The 21,759-nt window shown below is 40.7% G+C and overlaps 2 protein-coding genes across 2 annotated transcripts in view; one reads left to right on the plus strand and one right to left on the minus strand.

The window, feature by feature from the left end:
• LOC134812705 (POU domain, class 2, transcription factor 2-like) overlaps positions 1-21,759 on the plus strand; it is a 1,142,226-nt gene that overhangs the window by 958,804 nt on the left and 161,663 nt on the right. The gene's annotated exons all lie outside the window — the stretch shown is intronic.
• LOC134812333 (uncharacterized) lies at positions 1,482-4,905 on the minus strand. Its single transcript, XM_063819718.1, has 5 exons — positions 4,837-4,905; positions 4,553-4,684; positions 4,213-4,350; positions 3,935-4,084; positions 1,482-3,757 (listed from the first exon to the last, which is right to left on the minus strand). Exons 1-5 carry the CDS (start codon positions 4,895-4,897, stop codon positions 2,922-2,924), a joined length of 1,317 nt encoding a protein of 438 aa, XP_063675788.1. The 5' UTR covers positions 4,898-4,905; the 3' UTR covers positions 1,482-2,921.

The following is a 21,759-nucleotide window of genomic DNA, read 5'->3' on the forward strand; positions in this document are numbered from 1 at the left end:
AAAAAACTCTATACATCGAAGTGCACACTCAACTCCTCCCTGCTACTGGAGTATGTGTAGATTACACTCTCCAATTGATGGAATTTTACCGTGTAGTGACTAGTTATTATTGTTATCGTAAATAAGTGAAATTCCTGGAGGTGTTCGAGACAAGAATGCTGGACCCAATTTTGTCATAATGGGGGCAATATCCGCTTTAAAGGGTGCCGAGGCTATTATATAAAGTTAATTAAATACGCCTCAGCTTCCTTAATATAATACTTAAATGAATATTTAAATGTATGAACAACATGCGTAATCTTCTACATCTGCAATCTTCCATCCCGATCTAGGATAGGAGCAACTATATTCCACTCAGAAGCCACTGTATTTAAGAATCCTTATCATATTATAGGGAAAAGCTCTTAGACTTAAGTTTTACAATTTGAACTGCAATGTTGAAATGGAAACACTATTGCTCAAATTCCTCCACACTTTTGAACCTCTGAGACTGTGTAAGTTACGGTATCTGAAGTGCTTTGTATGTGATCGCTGACCAGGCAAATATGTTGCCCGCCCACCCCCCCTCCCCCAACCAGTCTCCGATATTATATTATCATACACCATACGATAAAGGATTCAACCTTTAGTTACTGATAATATCTTGATTTTATCTTCAACTTGATATTTATAATGCTTTTATAATCTTATCCCCTTGAGAAATGGTGATAATGGATATTTTAAGATTGTATTACATATTTATAGATTTTAAATTATATCGATCCGTTAAGTTGTCCATTATATTTACATATATAAGAGAGGTGAGTATATTATGGCATATACTTGAATGAGAACACACACAGGAAGAAATATCTTATGTGTAGTAGTGAAATACTCTAGTTATACTGTACTAGTTATATATAAATAGTATATAATACTCTAGTTTAAATACTGTAGTAATAGTTTTTGTGGATTAGACTGTCTTTATCGTGATAACATTTCCACTGCCAGAACATAGCATACAGCACGCAATCTGAACAACTCTATATTTACCCTTCAGCCCCCAATACAGACTACTACTATACTACTATACATGGCGTACCAGCTGTTTAATGGAGGGAAAATGTAATGTCCTCGGAACAAACCGTATATTCACAGTTCATCCCGGCCTTGCACAAATCAAATTTTCAGCTACTTGAAAGTTTTCCTGCAGAAACTATTTGGAAGTGAGCCAAGTGTGGCAGTAGTGGCCCAGTAGCTCACAGTGGCATGGAAGGCAGTACATAGTCCAGTAGACGTGTTAAACACTGTCCAATGAAGGAGTTATAATCACACCATGTGACCAGCCCTCATCCAATTACAGAGAAGATCCTGTTTTTGCGTTTTATTTTAACTACACAGCGGTTAGTTTGAGATAAGACCTCTTTAACCGCTAGTCAGTGGCAGCTACACTAGAATTTTCTAAATAGTTTAGCCAGGTACGAAGACAAAAGAAAACTAAGTTCTCATTAAATAATGTATTATAAAAACTTGAAGTTTATCAGTTTATCATAGCGAAATGTTCGTTACTCGATCGAACATCTTTCAAGTTAAAACATCAGTCTCTGGATAAAATATGTTTTATCATCGAATTCTGTCAGTTTAAGTTTAATCTAAAGGGGTTTTCAACTAAATTTTATAAGAAACTAAAGGAAAATGCTATAAAATGGAATGGATCTGAACAAAAACCTTGAAAGCTTAATATTATAAAGTATTTTCAGTGTTTACTTAACTCAGCAGTAAAATTAATAGCTGCGTGAAATTGATCAAAATTGTTTCTGACTGGAGTAATATCATGGATCTGAACCAGTGCTCTTTAGATAAGCAGATAGTAAAAGGGAAACTGGTTGTAAAACTTAAAATTCGAGTATGAATAAGAAATTAACCATAAAATCATTATAAAATACGGCCAGCATTTACATTCGTTTTGAGCATTTCTGATAATTAATAAAACTGAAAAGTGCGTGTATTCTCTCGCTGTTTGAAATAGAAAAATTCGTCTAAAGAATCGATAATTACGATTTGGAACGGGAGAATCAACGCAAAATTCAATGCTATTGTGTATTTTACATTCAACATAATATATCGGTGCTCTATATTTAAATTTACAAACTGATATCCAACTATTTTCTAAGTGTACGCATTTGAAATTGGGTCTGACTGACACAGGGAAGTTGTCTAACAAATCCTATAATACTGACACCCTAACTGTCAGTCAGACACCTAATAGAGAATGCCATAATCAAATGGCAATTTGAGAAACTTATATCTATTGAAAGGTTGTGACAATTATAGTTGCGGTTTGTATCATAAGCATCATACTATGTACTATTATAAGGAACAATATTACTCATCAAATATGAAATAACTAATAACTGCAGAAGTTAGGACAACAATTAGTTCAAATTCAAAGTCAATAATCTTACTACAAATAAAAGCGTCGCAAAATAATGTTGTTTAAATCAATCATAACATTATTGTGTTTCAGACACCCGGCCTGATAGCCCTGAAACAAAACAAACCGTTCAAATTGAATAACAACAAGTTACTAACAAGTTACCAACAAGTTACTAACAAGTTACTAACAAGTTACCAGTCTCTTAACCTGAATTCCATTATAATAGTGATAATGAGAGCTACAGTCTTGATGATTCGGAAATGGTTTTATTCACAATAATATCTTCTTTTATTTTCACTAAAGACAGATCCCCGCGAGACAGCCTCAAACAAATACGCATAATATACATTGTCTTATGTTGATCTGACTTTTAATTCGGGAATCCGGTACTTTCTGCCAGCAGCTGTGATCTTTTCTTACAAATCATCATCTTTCTCATCTCCCCAATTTACAAGCGTATTCCTAGGATTGGCGTACAGTTTTACCTAGATAGTTTCAATCATCTCTACAAATACCACTCCTGATCCTTTGACGTTGGGTTCAAGTCCGTGTATTCATTACCAAAGTCCTCGCCATTAGGGGATGTTTCCTTTGTTTCCTCTAGTTTATAGCTGCCCTTATCTCTGAAGTGGAACCGGTACCCCACGTACAGCAGGACGACAATGACGACGATTCCCGCAGACACGACACAGATGATGATCACTACGGAGTTGTTGTTCTCATCGTCTCCGGTAGCAGCCTCAGTGTCCGTCACATCAACAGTGTTAATGTTATAATCGTCTTCACCTTCTTCACCCTCCGTCTCGTTATCAATAACCTCTATAGGAACAGCTGTCGTGGGATCGGGTTTAACAGTTTCAGGTTTATCTGTTGTAGGTTCATCAGTGACTACTGGAGGATCTGTTTCTACCTTAGGGTCGGTTACTGGCTGAGGCAGCTTCTCTGTGGGCGTGGTCTCCTTATCAGTGGGCTCCACAGGTTGGGTAGTCTCGATCTTAGGGAGAGGAGTGGTGGGGGCTCTAGTGGTGGCAGCTTTAGTAGTTGGAACTTTAGTAGTGGGAACTTTAGTAGTGGGAGGTTTAGTTGTGGCTGGTTTAGTAGTAGGAGGCGGGGTAGTGGGGCACACTACACTAGTATCAGGAATATCACCTGAGCACACCCCCTCGAAGTAGACAGCATCTCCTGAGAGGTGCTCAACAGGGAACCCACAGTCATCAGCCGGAAGGAGGTCCACACCGGGGAAGGAGAGAAGGGAGACACATCCCTTCAGGTGGGGTCCTATCATCACTGTTGACAGGTCCATTCGTCCTGAACCACTCTTTCCGATCAGGTAGTTTTGACCTGGAATAGTTGAAAGATTAATTTTAGTTTTAGCAGAAAAAAGGCTGAAAACAAATTAACAGCAAAGTGAAACAAAACGTCTAGTTTAGTAGTCTATGCTAACCATAACGTTTGAAGATTGAATCTAAGAATTATATATTATATTCAACTCTATATAACACTCTATTATATACTCACAGTAGTAGTTGGATTCACTCTGTTCAAGTCCCTCTATATCAAGTGTGAACCTCTGGCCTGTCTTATCAACCGTGATGAGCTTGTCTGAGAAGTCATACGGAGACATGCCGATACAAAATGTGGTAGCACTGAAGTCTTGTGAGGATAATGCTGAAACAAAAACGCTTGTTATTTTCCAAGTCATAACTTTATAGAAATAATTAATCTGTTTTTGCTTATAATGTGATAATTTGCGCTCCTCAATAGTTAGATGTGATGTTTTATAAAGGAGCACTCACGGGAACTAATGATGACCATGAGCAGGGGAGGTCCATCTGGCATACCACTAGCCATCAGCTGGAACGCCATGTAGTCGAACAGATCGTTAGGTCCACTGGGCGATCTCACTGTTATGATGTCGATAGGTGCTCCATCTCCTGAAATTGACGAAGGTCACACTATGAAATAAAATACCTCATATTATATACAGGTATATATCCTTTATTATATTATATGAGTATTGCTGAAAGCACAGTGTAAGGCCTACACTAATATATATTATATACAGATACAAGTGCATAGTTTAAACATGGTCTCCAGGAGGATGATCACCTGTGCCATGATAAAATGTGAACCAACCTGTCGAGAAGAGATTATTGTAATAGCTGTAGTCCAAGTTTAACTTGACCTTCACCAGAGCATCTGTATAGTTTAAAGGACTGTCGTAGTTGTAGGTCAGGGTCGTGGCCGGATCGTGCAGATTTAAACTGTCTGTAAGTAAACACACCGTTAACATCAGTTATATTATGAGCATATTTATTGTAGCTTTAAAAATGAGCAGATTTGAGTCTGCACGTTGAGCACTTTAGAGCGTTTAAAAAGTAAAATTTTTATTTAAGATCATGCTTGCAGTTTGTACTTACATTCCGCAAACGCTGATATGAGAAGAGCCGAGAGATTGAGAATTCCTAATAATAATGCCATCTATACCTATTTCAGGAGTATTGGGTCAGACATATATAATTATAACATTTTCATCTTTTAGCCATAAATGTATGATCAATGATCATAAAAATGTTAATAAGATAATAATCAAAAAATAATAATTATATTCATTTTCAAAATATGTAGCACTGAACCTCGAACAAACTAGGACAGAGTTTAATCCAAACTAGATTTGAATGGTCTTAACATAAAGCTTTACGGTTTGGATTTAAAACTATGATTGAACTAAACAAAGTCCAAGTCTGAAGAGTGGCTGGAGGGCGGAGGCCCTGCAAAGAAAACACTGCACAGAGAAAACGTAGTGATGTGAAATAGCAAAACTTCAGGAGGTAAATGTTGAGAACAAATTAATAAAAGGCGAAATGTTTGGGAGATAGAAAGACAATAGAAAATTTCTTGAAGTAAGGTATGCACCTGAAAAACACTAGAACTGTGTGAAATGTACAGGAATGTTCTGGTCCGGAGAGTGAATCTTCACAAACAGGCGAAAAAGAATGCGGACACTGGTTGCTAGGGTTTATAAACTCAGGAAAGTAACCATGGTAAATAGTGTTACAAATTACAAGCAACAATAATATAAATGTGATGAAGCAGCAGATAATATCGCACCGTGACGCACAAATCAGGTATCACGTCAGCACTTGTAGGGAAGCAGTGTAAAACAATACCTACAGGTAATGTACTTGTCGGCAGAATGAGAAGGAGATTAGGGCAGTATTATAACGGGGAAAGCTGACCCCGATATCGGTAAAAATATAACAGATAAAGCTTAGATCTAGCTATCTAGAGCTGATAAAATGTAAGCTAGGTCAGACCATCAGAATGCAGCAGCCTTAATTGGAAATTAATTAGGCTATAATGAACAAGAAACAGGTTTCTATGTGTTTAATAACGCGAACCTAATCTGTCACGTCATACAACGAAATATAGGAGAGGTTTCCTTTTGGAAGACTTCCTAATAAGGTCAGAGCTTACTGCACTCCGCAAGCGCTTCAAGAATCTAGCTACTCTCCCGCAAGAGGTGACGTAAGAGTGGGACAAGCGAAATTAAATTAAGAGGGATTTACTAGACAAGCATGATAGATTATAGGGTCACATCATCTCACCACAGGTTCACACTTGCACGTAATACAGAGGGGAAGGTGGGAGGACTGGAGGGAGATGTGTAATTTACACTAAGTGTAATAAGTCTGACGTGACCTGAAGTTCTTCACCTCCGAGTGGAATTGGGAGCCTCAGAGGATCATTTATTAAATATTACAGCGTAACTGTGTCTGTGTGCCATAATTCAATCACAGTACAAGGGGCAACATTCAACCTCTCTGACGCGGACGTACATTAAACCGTCGGGCGGTGTCCTCTACAAAAAAGTCTGGTTAAAAAGTACAAAGTGTTTGACTACTGAACTTGTAAGTGTTCAGCTACACAAGCAAGCTGTCTATTGTCTAATGAGAGCACCTGACATGAACACTTACTGACACTGCAGAGCAGAGTACAGGTGCCACAGTGTGTGACATCACACAGGTATGTGATAAGTGTTAAAACATGACTTCTATCATAAAGTATGTAATGAATCTGGAATATATGTATTTTGAATTGAAAGCTCCGTGCCGCCCGACGGCCGACCCCTGAATTACAGTACAGAAGGAGGGGCCGCAGAATGGGGGGAGGGGGTCAGACTACACAACAGCAATATACAGCTGCAAACAACTCTATAAGTTGGAACATGCTAAGCTAGAACATGCTATGCAGTACATGCTATATGCATAGTATGGTAAGCAAAGGCGTGGTACTTATCATAAGCAATGAGATCGACTACTCTAAAAACAACGACCCAGTAATCAGTATAACAGACAGGGATCACATAAGGTCATAATACCCAGATAAGAGAAATAAATTGGTCTGTTTCAGAGAAATACTAGGATACTAGTATTTAGTATTTAGTACATAATATTACAATACTATTACGATGTGCCAAATACATCGGACGACGAAACAGTTGAGATTTTACGGCCTGAAAGAATCTTGAAAACGGAAAATAATTTAAATTCTCATCACAGAAGACGGGGCAGTATCGAGATAGCCCGACCACTGGTCCGCGGACCACTGTCCGCGGACCACTGTCTACCAGATCATATAACTGTATAATAACAGTATCCCCTGAATCAAGCAGGGTTCACATCATCCCCTGAATCACCTCCAGCCGATGTATTGCAGCCTAGTCCTCCAGTTGGGAGGCGGTGGGTCCATTAATTTCGTCCATTAGACAGAAGAGTACCATGTCAGGAATTGGAATAGTTGTTGTTGTTGATGATGGCAACTGATAATACTTCACCAAAAACGAACGACTTATATACCACATTTTAATCGTAATCATTTATTTCATTGAGCAATCAATATTATTCGTAACTAATTATATCCGAGAGACCACATTTGAATCGTAATCAATAGTTTGATCCAGTAATTTACTACGCTACAATTAATTATGCTAGTCGTAACTAATTGCATCCAAGATACCATACATACCATTCATGATGATGATCTGGTAACCAATCAACTATTCACATTATTATACAGTAATATGATCTGGTAGACAGTGGTCCGCGGACAGTGGTCCGCGGACCAGTGGTCGGGCTATCTCGATACTGCCGAAGACGGAGCAGGATCAACAGGCAGCCAGTCTGGAGCCGAGGTTTATATTAGATATGGAACCCACCATTGAGTACCCTAATATTCCACCACCGCCCCAGTTTAATATAGTTACTATTTACAGTAGTTTAACTTATCGGTATATTACAGTTCACAAACTGATCAAATTCCTAGCCGCACTTTCTACTCTAGGAAATGTTTCAGGAAATTCCAGTCTAACTTGTTGCCAAAATATCACAACGTACCAGGCGCACTAGTTGTGAGTTATCATATAACAGATGAAGTAGCAGCTAGTACATATCATATTTGTACTAATAAAATGGATGAAATCCTCACTTGTATCCAATAACTGATTACCACCTAGTTATAATAAATTATAACAAGAGTACACAATACACATTGACTATTTGGCAGAATGGCACTAAAAAAAGCACCGTAATACGTTTAAAGGCCCCATATTATCAGGTATTGCATTTAGACTAATCGATCACATTACCACATAACCGAATAGTATTATTTGCATGAACCGAGTGTTTCACAACTCAGCATAAAAGCTATTTGGCATTTAAAATACTTTCTGAATCTCCTAGCATTTTTATATGGCTTAGTTTCGACTTATCAAGCTTTCGAATGCATACTAACCGAACAGTACTGTTAGAACACAGCACAGCGGGTTTAAGAGACATGGCAGATAGCCAGCAACCAGAACCAGCTGTACAAGGAAGCTAGTTTCAGCATTGGTCTGATAGGAGTACAGGTACAGTTCACCCTGGCTTAAATTATCCCCCAAGAAATGGGCGTGTTGAGTAATTACTAATTACTTTGTCCTGATGTTGTTACATAGCAAGTTGTTACACAGCGTGAAAGTAGACGAGATTGTTGCCACCCAGACTGAAACCCCCCAATTCTAGTGGTTTCTGATGATTACAACTGAGCAACTGTTTAAAGGACCTTTAAACGGGGATTGGTGACAGAGCATTGGGGGGGGGGGGGGGACTTACCAGGGTTACCAGGGTTACCTGGGTTACCAGGGTTACCAGGGTTACCTGGGTTACCAGGGTTACCAGGGTTCTGGTGGAGTATCCTGTTTATCCCACAAATGGTACCCACTAATACCATTAGTAATTGTAACAAGCCACTACTACTATGTTCCACCACCAAGATGGGCCTAAATAAGCACCAATTTACTAAATACCATCGCTACTAAATTTGGGCTAATTTGGCCGGTAATATTTTGTGATTTGAGGCAACAGCATGGCAGAGCTTTCATAGTAAACACTTTCCTACCTTTACGGATAAAACCGAAGCTAAAATGCACAGACACTGTTGTATGTTAGATCAATAATATGGAAATTATTTATTTAAAACAACAAGAAAGTTCAGGATAATCGAATACCAGCAGCATAAGCTCAATCCTGAACCAGCTTGATAAGTGAGATATTGAAGCCAGATATTCTAACGAGCTTAACTAGGCTATCAGTCAGCAAGCATATCAGAGAAGATATTATCTGGTTAGGAGAGTGTGGAACACTGACTTAAACATCGCTACAACACACCGGGAACATCGCTACAACACACCGGGAACATCGCTACAACACACCGGGAACATCGCTACAACACACCGGGAACATCGCTACAACACACCGGGAACATCGCTACAACACACCGGGAACATCGCTACAACACACCGGGAACATCGCTACAACACACCGGGAACATCGCTACAACACACCGGGAACATCGCTACAACACACCGGGAACATCGCTACAACACACCGGGAACATCGCTACAGCACACCGGGAACATCGCTACAACACTACAACACGCAGCTGAGTGTTAACAAATATTAAGGTGGGTCCTCCTCTTACCAAGCCGCTACTCTTCAAATTAGAGGAACTAGTCTAACAGTCTAACTAGTCTAACTAGTCTAAGAGTACCTTGACTGAGTACTGCAAGTAAAGTAAGGTGTACACTGTAACTAACCAAGCTGAATAATGCAGTGGCTATAATAGCAAGCTACTAGCAGAGTATCGTCTAATTAGTTATCCAAAGGGTACCGGAGGTGTAGTATAATAAGCTAGTAATATTATTCAGGGTACGCTATTGTTCTTCATACATATAAACAAGGAAGGTAAACTTAAAGGAAAGAAGGTTGACTAGGTAGACTTACAAGGCTAGTTGAAGTGTTTATGTAACACTATGTATAGTATTATATAGGTCTACACTGGCTGATTATACCTATTCTATGTAGTATGTTTGTAGTATGATTTAAGCTATGAACTAGAGAACTAGACAGTTTAGACTTTAGTGCGTATATACTCTGGAACAAGCTCGGAACTAAAGAACTAGACAGACTTTAATAGTGAGTGTGGGACTTCCAGAGCGGCTGGAAAATCATCAAAGTGAACCTCCGCAAAGGTAGTTACAACATGAGCTACCAATAATCAACGTAAATTGGCGTCTTGACAGCGATTGTCTAATTCTTTGCGAAGTGTTTGTTCAGACCGCGACAACAAAGTCATGACGTCTAAGAAGACCTCTCAGTATTTGTGTTTGTTGATGACAGAGGTGCACGCTGCTCGCATATTTAAGAGCTGATCAAAAGAAGGAGAACAGACAAATCTTAAACAAGTTGTTTGCTCCTACCCACACTGACACCTTTAATAAAATAGAATGCTACTTTAAATTAAATAAGCGGACACTCGTCTAAGCAGCCTAAATGTCCACTTAATTCGTTTAACATAACAATCTAAAGAATATAACGGCAACAGTTACTTGAGAGAGACTCGCACTCAGCAATAAATCTAACCATCACAACAAATAAGAAACAGATTGCTGAGAATAGTTGTAACAACTCAGCAATAAATCTAACCATCACAACCATCACAACAAATAATAGAAGGATTGCTGAGAATAGTTACAAGCAGCGTACAGAGCCGCTACAGAGCCGCTATAGACCGTTATAGAGCCGTTACAAAGCCGCTATAGAGCCGCTATAGACCGCTATAGAGCCGCTATAGAGCGTTATAATAGAGCCGCTACAGAGCCGCTACAGAGCCGCTATAGAGCCGCTATAGACCGTTATAATAGAGCCGCTACAGAGCCGCTATAGACCGTTATAGAGCCGCTACAGAGCCGCTACAGAGCCGCTATAGACCGTTACAGAGCCGCTACAGAGCCGCTATAGACCGTTATAGAGCCGCTACAGAGCCGCTACAGAGCCGCTATAGACCGTTATAGAGCCGCTACAGAGCCGCTATAGGCCGCTATAGACCGTTACAGAGCCGCTACAGAGCCGCTATAGACCGTTATAGAGCCGCTACAGAGCCGCTACAGAGCCGCTATAGACCGTTATAGAGCCGCTACAGGGGTCTGGGGTACTCCCTCAATATAAACCCTTCTCACGAGGTGAACTAAGGAATTATAACTACCGTCTCGTGTCGTCAACACCCGACACCATCACCGTCTCCAGCACTGTCTCTCTAGCTTTACTACTACTTAAATACTCCGCTACAACTCCCTCAGATCCGGCTTGTAACAATTAACAGCACCAAACCAACAAACCACTCGTCACTTTCCCAAACGTGTGACAAGTAGTAATACTAGTAGTATCTCACAGTCTCACCAGTATCCCAGTCTGGCGGCACTTAAAGAATTTGGAAAATGTCGGTCATGAGAGAATTGGACACAAGCACACGGAGGACTAGAGGTGCTACCTGAAGGGGAATTCTTTTTGTTCGGGAGTATTAGTGACCGCACATCTCCTTTGAGTACGAGGCCTTCTCGCTGTGCTATCTGTGTTTTGGCATGTACGACTGAGGAATTGTATCAGTTGTGGTTAAAAACTAAAGGTTACATCAGAAGTAGAGCTGAACAAGTGACAAGCAACGGAGATAGACCAGCAACGAGCGATGGAAACAACATCGGCCACTATTCAGCACAAATCGATATTACTAAATGTGAGAATAAAAAGATTGGTCATAACAAACGTGCATTATCAAAATAAGCTGATATGCTTAAGTTCACGCCTATCACAAATATAAATCTGCAAAGTAATAATTACGCATGTGAAATGTGTACATAATATACTGTTATATGCTCGCTCCGGCAGTCGTCAGCGTGGGTCCATTTTATTGACCAGCGATATTAAAAGGGGATTACATAATTATGATCTCATGTTGGATTGCGGTCCCCTGCCCTCTACAATTACTAGAACATTCATCAAGGAAATGGGGAGGGGATCTAGATCCTTCACGGGCGGGCTCCGCTACCACATTTTGCAACCACCGGTTTCATTATGTCATGTCCATTACCGCTCATTCTTCCATATTTAAACAAACATGTTATCTTTTGTTGACTGATTTGTTACACTTACTAGGCTTAAGAAGTCGAACAAAGGCAGTGGTATTCTTCAACCTCGGAAATTTGATCATGACTTATTTAGTCTATGACCTATGACAACTGAAATTTAATTACTCACACTGGTAAAATGGTATGCAACAGACAATCGCAGTGAATGATGAATAGCCTCACAATCCGGAGCACAGAGGGCCAGAACCTCTGCCACAAGGCCACAATAAACAACACTACATGGATAACCGCTGACAATCCTACAAAGTGCTGGACTAGGTCCAATACTTGGCTGAATTGTTAGCGACCGTGCCGGACACTAGAATACCTACCAAGTAATACCTGACAACTGCTCTGTAGTCAGTAGGGTATATCGCACCAGGGTCAACGCTGCAAGGAGTACTGCTACCACAAGGTTATAACTTTCACGACCGTTCCTCAGTGCTATCAGCTACCTCCCTGATCCTTCCACAGAGCATTAACTCGGGACAGATAATACTATTAATACCCACAAACTTGACACCGGACATCACCTCCAAAGTCATGTGATCATCTGTTCACGTGGTTGGTAATTTATTAAAATATACTTTCACAGGCTGGGAAGTAACAGAAGTAGAGGAGCACACAGTTGCTGTAATGATGAAGAAGAGCATAATATTGTGTGGTATATTAGATGTGAGTTAAACTAGCGACAGGCTGTCATCAGTAATTAAAACCCTGGGAAGATACCAAGAGATTAAAGATATACAGTAGTACAGGGAGAGGGACTGTTGGGTCTAGCAGCTTGTTACGCCTCGCCAGGAATGTGTGGATTTGTTATAATTCTAATGTCTGGGTTTTCAGTCAAGGAAAGTCTGTACATAAATAGCTCAAAGAATGAAAATAAGAATTACAGGAATTATCAAGTCCCGGCAGTACTTATGCTGCTTAGTCCGATTATGTGATAAATAATAACGGATACACTCGTGGATAAAATTCAGCACAAACCGGAAGAAAAATCTCTTTAAAGATAAAGAAAAGTTACGCAAATTTGCAATGCAACACATTTTAATCATCGTGAGCTCAACTCATCGCTCTTTCCACAATTCTATATCAGTGTACTGCAGAGCTGACCAAATGGACAAATAGCAATCATACCTAAAATGCGTGTGATCGGTATCACACAGATCACACACAGATCAAACAGTAAACACAGATCACACACAGATCACACACAGATCACACACAGATCACACACAGATCACACACAGATCACACACAGATCACACACAGATCACACACATATCACACACGCTGTGTGATCTGTATCACACAGCAGCCGCAGAGGTAAGGAATGACGAAAAACAAAAAGGTGGGGGCTGAGTAATGAGGTGACCTGTTCGTAAACCTGTGGGAACCTCCCCACCCTGTAAACCTGTCCCCTGATTTAGCACTTAGACACATTCCAGAAGGAGCACCCATCTCCACACTTCACAGTCTCCACAGAGCTGAGGTGTGAAGTGGGAATGTAGCTACACATGATACAGAAGCGGGGCCAGAGCTGAGATTCTTACAAAATGTTGTGATTTTTGTGAAATGTTGAGCAGGACATTATTTTACTTCCTGAACGCGCGTGCAGGCCTTCATTTCCCGGTAATAATATGTATTATCCTGCATATCCACTGGTCTAGGCTGGACTTCATCTGTGAAATTGCCATGTAGCATACAGATCAGCAGTAAATTTAGCAGGTAAGCAGGAGTCCAAACATTGAAATAAGATGAATAATTAATATAATTTTGTTATACCATTATGTGTAGCAATCATGTCCAATTGGAAGATTGCCAGAATACCTACACTACATCAGTACAGACTTATAACGTGCACTGTGTACAGCCAATCCTCTGATTGAAATTTGAATCTTTCAGAGGACCCGATTATAGGATCGAATCAAATACAACATCTCTGATGCTATCAACATTTTAGTCGTGATTTGTGAGGAATATTGAATTATCTCGTGGCAGTGCCACGTGCTGTTCTCTCGAGGAATGTACGTGTGCTCCCTTACTTTTCCTCTCTTATTAACTTATGATAGGAGTAGCTGCAGGACGTGCCAAGACAACATTGTTGTAATGTACAACTGAGCAGTGAGCTGCAACCTTCGGCACCTTGTTCTATCGTCCCTTATACCTAAAACTCTATAATCTAATTATGTGCCGAGTAATATCAGAACCGCATTCCAATGCTCAGTTAGGATGGCAACCAGACACCCTCTGAGATATTGGGTCCTCATTCAAATACCTTGTTCAGGGGTACTTCAGCTGTCTTGTCCCACACTTCCCACACCTCCCACACTTCCCACACCTCCCACACCTCCTCTTCAGTCGGGTAAAGCACAATGGTTACAAACCCCGACAACACCAGGTCGGTGTGAGAGGTGTCTCGTGTTATGTTGTGTCTCGTGTTATGTTGTGTCTCGTGTTATGTTGTGTCTCGTGTTATGTTGTGTCTCGTGTTAGAGGTGTCTCGTGTTAGAGGTGTCTCGTGTGAGAGGTGTCTCGTGTTAGAGGTGTCTCGTGTTAGAGGTGTCTCGTGTTAGAGGTGTCTCGTGTTAGAGGTGTCTCGTGTTAGAGGTGTCTCGTGTGAGAGGTGTCTCGTGTTAGAGGTGTCTCGTGTTATGTTGTGCCTCGTGTTATGTTGTGTCTCGTGTTATGTTGTGTCTCGTGTTATGTTGTGTCTCGTGTTATGTTGTGTCTCGTGTTAGAGGTGTCTCGTGTTAGAGGTGTCTCGTGTGAGAGGTGTCTCGTGTTGTGTTGTGTCTCGTGTTATGTTGTGTCTCGTGTTATGTTGTGTCTCGTGTTAGAGGTGTCTCGTGTTATGTTGTGTCTCGTGTTAGAGGTGTCTCGTGTTAGAGGTGTCTCGTGTTGTGTTGTGTCTCGTGTTATGTTGTGTCTCGTGTTATGTTGTGTCTCGTGTTATGTTGTGTCTCGTGTTAGAGGTGTCTCGTGTTATGTTGTGTCTCGTATATCGTACTGTAGGTGGCGGAGACAGGTCAAATACTCAGTAACTAGGAGGTTACTGAGGTGGATTTAGTGTTCTAATTAATCTCCTAACTCCTTGATCAGGGTGGGATATCACACTGTGGTTACTCCTACACAAGCCCTGAAAACTGGAGCATTGTAACACAGGAGCCACAAGTAGAATCGTTGTTCAACTATCATACGCTAAGCGAAGGCTCTGTTATAAACATAAAATTTACATAAATCTTGCGACCTACACAGATACTATATATAGAGCTATTATAATTTATATATTAAACTATAATATATACTAACGTAGTAGTACAGATTCTATTTACGGCACATTCCTCGGGACGCGAACGTAACTTTTCCATACTTGTACACTTATAAATTGTACAGAGCTAGAGGTGAGGTGAAATCATGAAATATTGACGTGAAATGTTGAAGTGAAATGTTGAAGTGAAATGTTGAAGCGAAATGTTGACATGAAATGGCTCCGAGTTCGACACAACACGAAAGTTAGCAAATTCATGCCAATGACCTGCCTGACGCCTCTTTTAAAGTAACACATTATAATTTCACTTCAGATCGGCTAACGTTTGTATGCTATTTTTAAAATGCTAAATGGACAAAGCAGTAACTAGTGACACGTGCACTTCACTATCTTTTAGTGAGTGGAGGGCGTGGGATGAAACAGCTGATTATTCGGGACTAAATTAAATTACGCTACTTTTAACGGATAACCTAAAAATAGTCGGCATGACCATGAGAAAAATGAAAATGATATTTCCCCTTTCGTAATGCACTAAAATTGAAAACGTTTTAAGGCTTTCTTTCGAAAATGAGATATTTGTTATATTGTAACTTTATTTAAATCAAAAATGGTTCAACAGTCAACACAAATGAACATCTTAAAGATATGATAAGTAGCCTGAAAAAAAAGGAATACAGAAATGAGATAAAAACGTCAAGACTGTTAGACAGAAAACGTTTGCAGATGAGTTTAGGGATACACATAATGATAATATACAAATCGTTTTGAAGGGTGACCATTTCCCAGTGCCAAATCCGACAAAAGTACTCTAATTTCCAACTTGTCAAGAAGCACTAATTATTACTCGGAAGATAAACCAAGAGTCCAGAAAATAAAGAAAACAGGTACGCACGAAGTTCTGCAATCCTAACATAAAAGTTTAAACATCTAGAGTTAAAAGAGCACGGAGTATGAAACGCACTGCAGAACAGTACCTTTAGAGTCGCAAACAAAGAGAGTTATTTCAAGTATGCAGTAGTAGGTTGACGAGGAAGAATACTTAGAAAACTCCGATTATTTCGAATATTTAGACATTTAACAGATAGGCGTACCCGAATAACTGCAAGTAACAGATACCTTACAGTTGCTGTACGATTAGAGTTGCAGGCCTGGCACTGCTTAGCGCTCTGAATTGCCAGCATATTTAACCCACGTTTTTAGGCTACACCAAAGATCGTTTTCTGCCTCGGATCAAAGTTTTCCGAAACCATAGAGGAAGTAACAGTTATGATTTAATAACCCCAAAGAGAGCAGTCCATCAAACAGTGGAAGGTAAGTGGAAGTAGCACAAACCAGCACAAGCACAGCTCCCCACCCCCCAGGGTTGGTTGCTCTCTCTCTCTCTCTCTCTGTCTGGGGTTGGTTGCTCCGTCCAGTAAGACTTTCTGTCACTCAGCGTCACTCTCAGTGTAACAGTCAGCTCATTAGCGGGTTATTACTGGCATGTCACAGTGTAATGGAGCATAAAGCGTGCACGCACGCTCCGGTGTAATGTGTGTAATGAGGTTCTAATTACACCGGATTGGATGTCTGCAACCCTATAAACCCTACTATAATAACACAACACAGCAGTTGGACCTGAGTTAGAATAGTGTTGTCTAATTTCTGTCATGCTAGTTGACAGATTAAATCAAAATTTACAGAAATTCAATTCTAGACTTCGGATATCAAATTTATAAAGTAATCACAAATTGTTTTCGATTCAACTGAATGAATTGGCAGAGACTGAGAAGATATCAGGTAATCAATGCATAGACATGGTTTACAAGAAGATAAAACAGCAGAAGACTCGACAAACTACGTCACATTAACCAGTAAATAAAACTATAGCACCTAGTGTTAGCACTCTATAGTTCAGATTACAAGGTCAAGGAGTGCAGAGTACGTACAGTGCAGCTTTAGCCAACATTTAATCATAATATAAATGATGTTCGCAGCAGCCTACTATTTACCATATTTGGACATAACACTAATGGGGTAAATGGTTCAGTTGATAGATTGGTGATATAGTCAAAGCGTTAGAGGGAGAGGGAGAGGGAGAGGGAGAGGGAGAGGGGTAGGGAGAGGGAGATGGAGAGGGAGAGGGAGAGGGAGAGGGAGAGGGAGAGGGAGAGGGAGAGGGAGAGGGAGAGGGAGAGGGAGAGGGAGAGGGAGAGGGAGAGGGAGAGGGAGAGGGAGAGGGAGAGGGAGAGGGAGAGGGAGAGGGAGAGGGAGAGGGAGAGGGAGAGGGAGAGGGAGAGGGAGAGGGAGAGGGAGAGGGAGAGGGAGAGGGAGAGGGAGAGGGAGAGGGAGAGGGAGAGGGAGAGGGAGAGGGAGAGGGAGAGGGAGAGGGAGAGGGAGAGGGAGAGGGAGAGGGAGAGGGAGAGGGAGAGGACGTGTGCCAGACCACACCTGAAGTAAGAGAACTACTCAGCTGCCCTGTACAACACTACAAATTAATACAATATGAGACTTGTCATGCAGAGCACTACTTACTAGTCTCACCACACCGTGTACACTTTTCTAATCAGCTCATTACCAGAACATGCAGCTTATTATCTGCTGTAAGGTCCCAGCTTGAGAGTTATTATAGTGGCCACTCTACAGGTCCACTCTACAGGTCCACTCTACAGGTCCACTCTACAGGTCCACTCTACAAGTCCACTCTATGGGTCCACTCTACGGGTCCACTCTACAGGTCCACTCTACAGGTCCACTCTACAGGTCCACTCTACAGGTCCACTCTACAGGTCCACTCTACAGGTCCACTCTACAGGTCCACTCTACAGGTCCACTCTACAGGTCCACTCTACAGGTCCACTCTACAGGTCCACTCTACAGGTCCACTCTACAGGTCCACTCTACAGGTCCACTCTACAGGTCCACTCTACAGGTCCACTCTACAGGTCCACTCTACAGGTCCACTCTACAAGTCCACTCTACAGGTCCACTCTACAGGTCCACTCTACAGGTCCACTCTACAGGTCCACTCTACAGGTCCACTCTACAGGTCCACTCTACGGGTCCACTCTACAGGTCCACACTCCACTCTACAAGTCCACTCTACAAGTCCACTCTACAGGTCCACTCTACAGGTCCACTCTACAGGTCCACTCTACAGGTCCACTCTACAGGTCCACTCTACAGGTCCACTCTACAGGTCCACTCTACAGGTCCACTCTACAGGTCCACTCTACAGGTCCACTCTACAGGTCCACTCTACAGGTCCACTCTACAGGTCCACTCTACAGGTCCACTCTACAGGTCCACTCTACAGGTCCACTCTACGGGTCCACTCTACGGGTCCACTCTACGGGTCCACTCTACAGGTCCACTCTACAGGTCCACTCTACATGTCCACTCTACAGGTCCACTCTACAGGTCCACTCTACAGGTCCACTCTGTATTCTACAGAACTATTTTTCACACATTACTCAGGACTACTAATGGTGTGAACCGCTCAGATACAAATCCAAATATTTGTCATTACACCATATTGGGTAGTACATTTCAGTAAAAAGCTATTTTCAGGATTGTGAAGAGATCAAAGAAAGGACTTTGCTGAGAAGTTTTAAAGTTTAAAGTCGTTCAGTGTACTTATTGTTCAATAGATCGTGAGGAATTCCATGCGATATGAACAATAACGTTCCTTACAAAGCTTTAGTAACTACATTTTAAAACTGCAACATTGAATAACATTCACTAAATTGGCACCTTGCCAAACCACATATCAGTAGACAGTGTGATTAACTAAAGTCTACAATTTAGGCTACTAGTGACATTACAAAGTCAGCAGCTAGAAGATGTTCAACTCTCCAGGGAATGATATCTGAGATATGATATGATGTGATATCACTGTACTTAGGTACTAGATATATATTATATTATATACAATATTATATACTACCCTGTCCTGTCACCTGGTAAGTTTTGTGTCCGTAAAGACCACCATTTCTAGCCCTCACAACCAAGGCTCGCCATTCTAATAGATCAATCCTGAATAAACGTCTCGTGTAGACAACTTGTGCTTTACGACACAAGCTCCCTCTCTGACGTGAGTCGCAAGACGCACTAGAACAGCTTGTACTACTATCATACATTAATAGTTATTACCTACTACAAGCTATCAGACGTTATTAGTTACTAGCAGGAACCCGTCTAACCCTAAAGTGGTGTCAAGACTCGAGAGACTAAAATAATTATTACCTATTTAATTCGCGTTTTTGACACCACTTGAGAGTCCAAATTTTGGGCACTAAAATTATTATTCCTTGGCCAATTTTTTATTTTTTCATGCTGATTTGAAGGCCATTAAAGCATTTGACCCAGTCAAAAAAGTTTCAGTTGTATATGTTTTACGGTTTTTGTCGAAAGTCGCGTTAAAGTTGATGCCGTGGTGTCAGTTAAATGGCACGGATATATACACACATATATATATATCGTCTCGCTTTATATATAGTAAGATTACCTACTACAAGCTATCAGACGTTGTTACCTTGCTTCCAGACCGGTCCATTTGTTTGCGTTTAACAAGTGAGAGAGAGAGAGAGAGAGAGAGAGAGAGAGAGAGAGAGAGAGAGAGAGAGAGAGAGAGAGAGAGAGAGAGAGAGAGAGAGAGAGAGAGAGAGAGAGAGAGAGAGAGAGAGAGAGAGAGAGAGAGAGAGAGAGAGAGAGAGAGAGAGAGAGAGAGAGGAAGAGAGAGAGAGAGAACACGTGTGGGCATGTAACGGTGTTTGGTCAGCACAACAATAACACACTGCTCCCCGTTACAATGCTGCTCCACTGCACTACTAGTGCACTATTGGTACACTGCTAGTACACTACTAGTACACTATTGGTACACTGCTAGTTTAATAGAACAACAGGACACAAGCACAGTGGTCTATACTCGATAATGGTAAAGTGTAGGGGCCAGTGATAGTGTCATACATCCTATTGTCAGGTAAACTGTAGTGTTTTAGAGAGTAACCAGTAACCAGTAACCAGTAACCAGTAACCAGTAACCAGTAACCAGTAACCAGTAACCAGTAACCAGTAACCAGTAACCAGTAACTCGATTCACAGAATATAACTGAATTGTTGCCAAATCCCTAGAAACTCAAAAGCAAGGGATTTTCTTGCATCATACCAACACAATTACACGAATCATCAATACGATTTTAATCCAGTGCGATGGAATTTTGAGCTCCCAATAATTAGTCAACTTGAGATTAGAAGGAATTCCTCGAATACCTAGTCCTCGGGTATCTTATCTACAATAATTGTTTGAAATGATTAATTGTAATTTAGAAGAGGAAGGGACTTTGAAATTCTAACCAATCAGATTAGATTTCGAAGGGTTTTATCGAAATTTCCAAGTATCTTCAAGAAATAAAGCACGTGTTGAGGCACTAACTAACTGAGATCTAGATAAGGTCAGAGCAAGATGTTTCATTATTGTTTCCAGAAGTGGCTGTGGACATACACCCTAGCTACCTGCTCAATATCGAAGTTACCATGCGGCAAACAGATAGACAGACTACCCCAGTACGATACGATATAAATTCTTCTTTAAATCTGCGTTCTTGACTGAGAGGAGAAGGAGAGACTTGTTGAATAAATTATGCAGTTTTGGAGAGAAGTAGTAGTTTTAACCTCCACATGACACAGCGTAGACTGCAGACCCCAACGTTCTTTAACTTGATGGCGACTAACTACTTTTATCAAATTCCTAAACTGAATATTATGTTTTAACCTATCCTAGATTATTAATAATATTCAAGGCGCTGCCTAATTGTGCGCGGACATTTCAACATTTACCAATAGTAACAAACTAATACTTACTGATCAAGTTCCTTTCAACTCCTGTCCACTCTGCTAACGTCAAAGAAAATAGTAAATCATTATTTTAACACCGCATTCTTTTGAGTTTTACCTTTAAGCACCTACTTCAACTAATGTCACTGAGATGCAACTCGATAATATAGAGTGTATTTTAAACACTTTATTTAAATTAACAGTTATGACTCCTAATAACGCTTTGTACTTTGGCGATAGAAGGCAGACAACATGTTCATGAATTTGAATACATGGCTACTTTATCGGTGACAACTTGGACGATCAAAATGGTCAAAACTTAAAATATAAAACGACTAAATTATAAAATAATTAAGCCCTTTCCGCCAACGAAGTGGCTCAAACAGTGTTTGAAATTGAATCATTCAAGGAAAAATTATAGAACGACTAAAAAAGTACGAACGTTATGCCGTTGTAGCTATGAGCGTTTACAAAGTAACCGCTCCAATTATTGGCATCTAAAAGAAACATTCTGACAAGTGGAAGCCTGTGTACTTTAAATAAACAGGGCTTCGGATAGACTTCGGACAGGTGTCCGACAGGTTTCGAATAAGTTCTGAAAAAATCTTGGACAAGTTTACTATTGAACTGAGTTAGTTCTGACCTGGTCCCACTTGTCAAGATGCCTTACAAAGAATACAGAAGCGTTAAGCTGGAGACCATAGTGACAAATCATAGCAACATTAAGTTTTAAGCAAGTCAGATTAAAGTACATAC

This window comes from Bolinopsis microptera, chromosome 3, assembly GCF_026151205.1.
Source record: "Bolinopsis microptera isolate Bmic1 chromosome 3, MBARI_Bmic_1.0, whole genome shotgun sequence".
Taxonomy (NCBI): domain Eukaryota; kingdom Metazoa; phylum Ctenophora; class Tentaculata; order Lobata; family Bolinopsidae; genus Bolinopsis; species Bolinopsis microptera.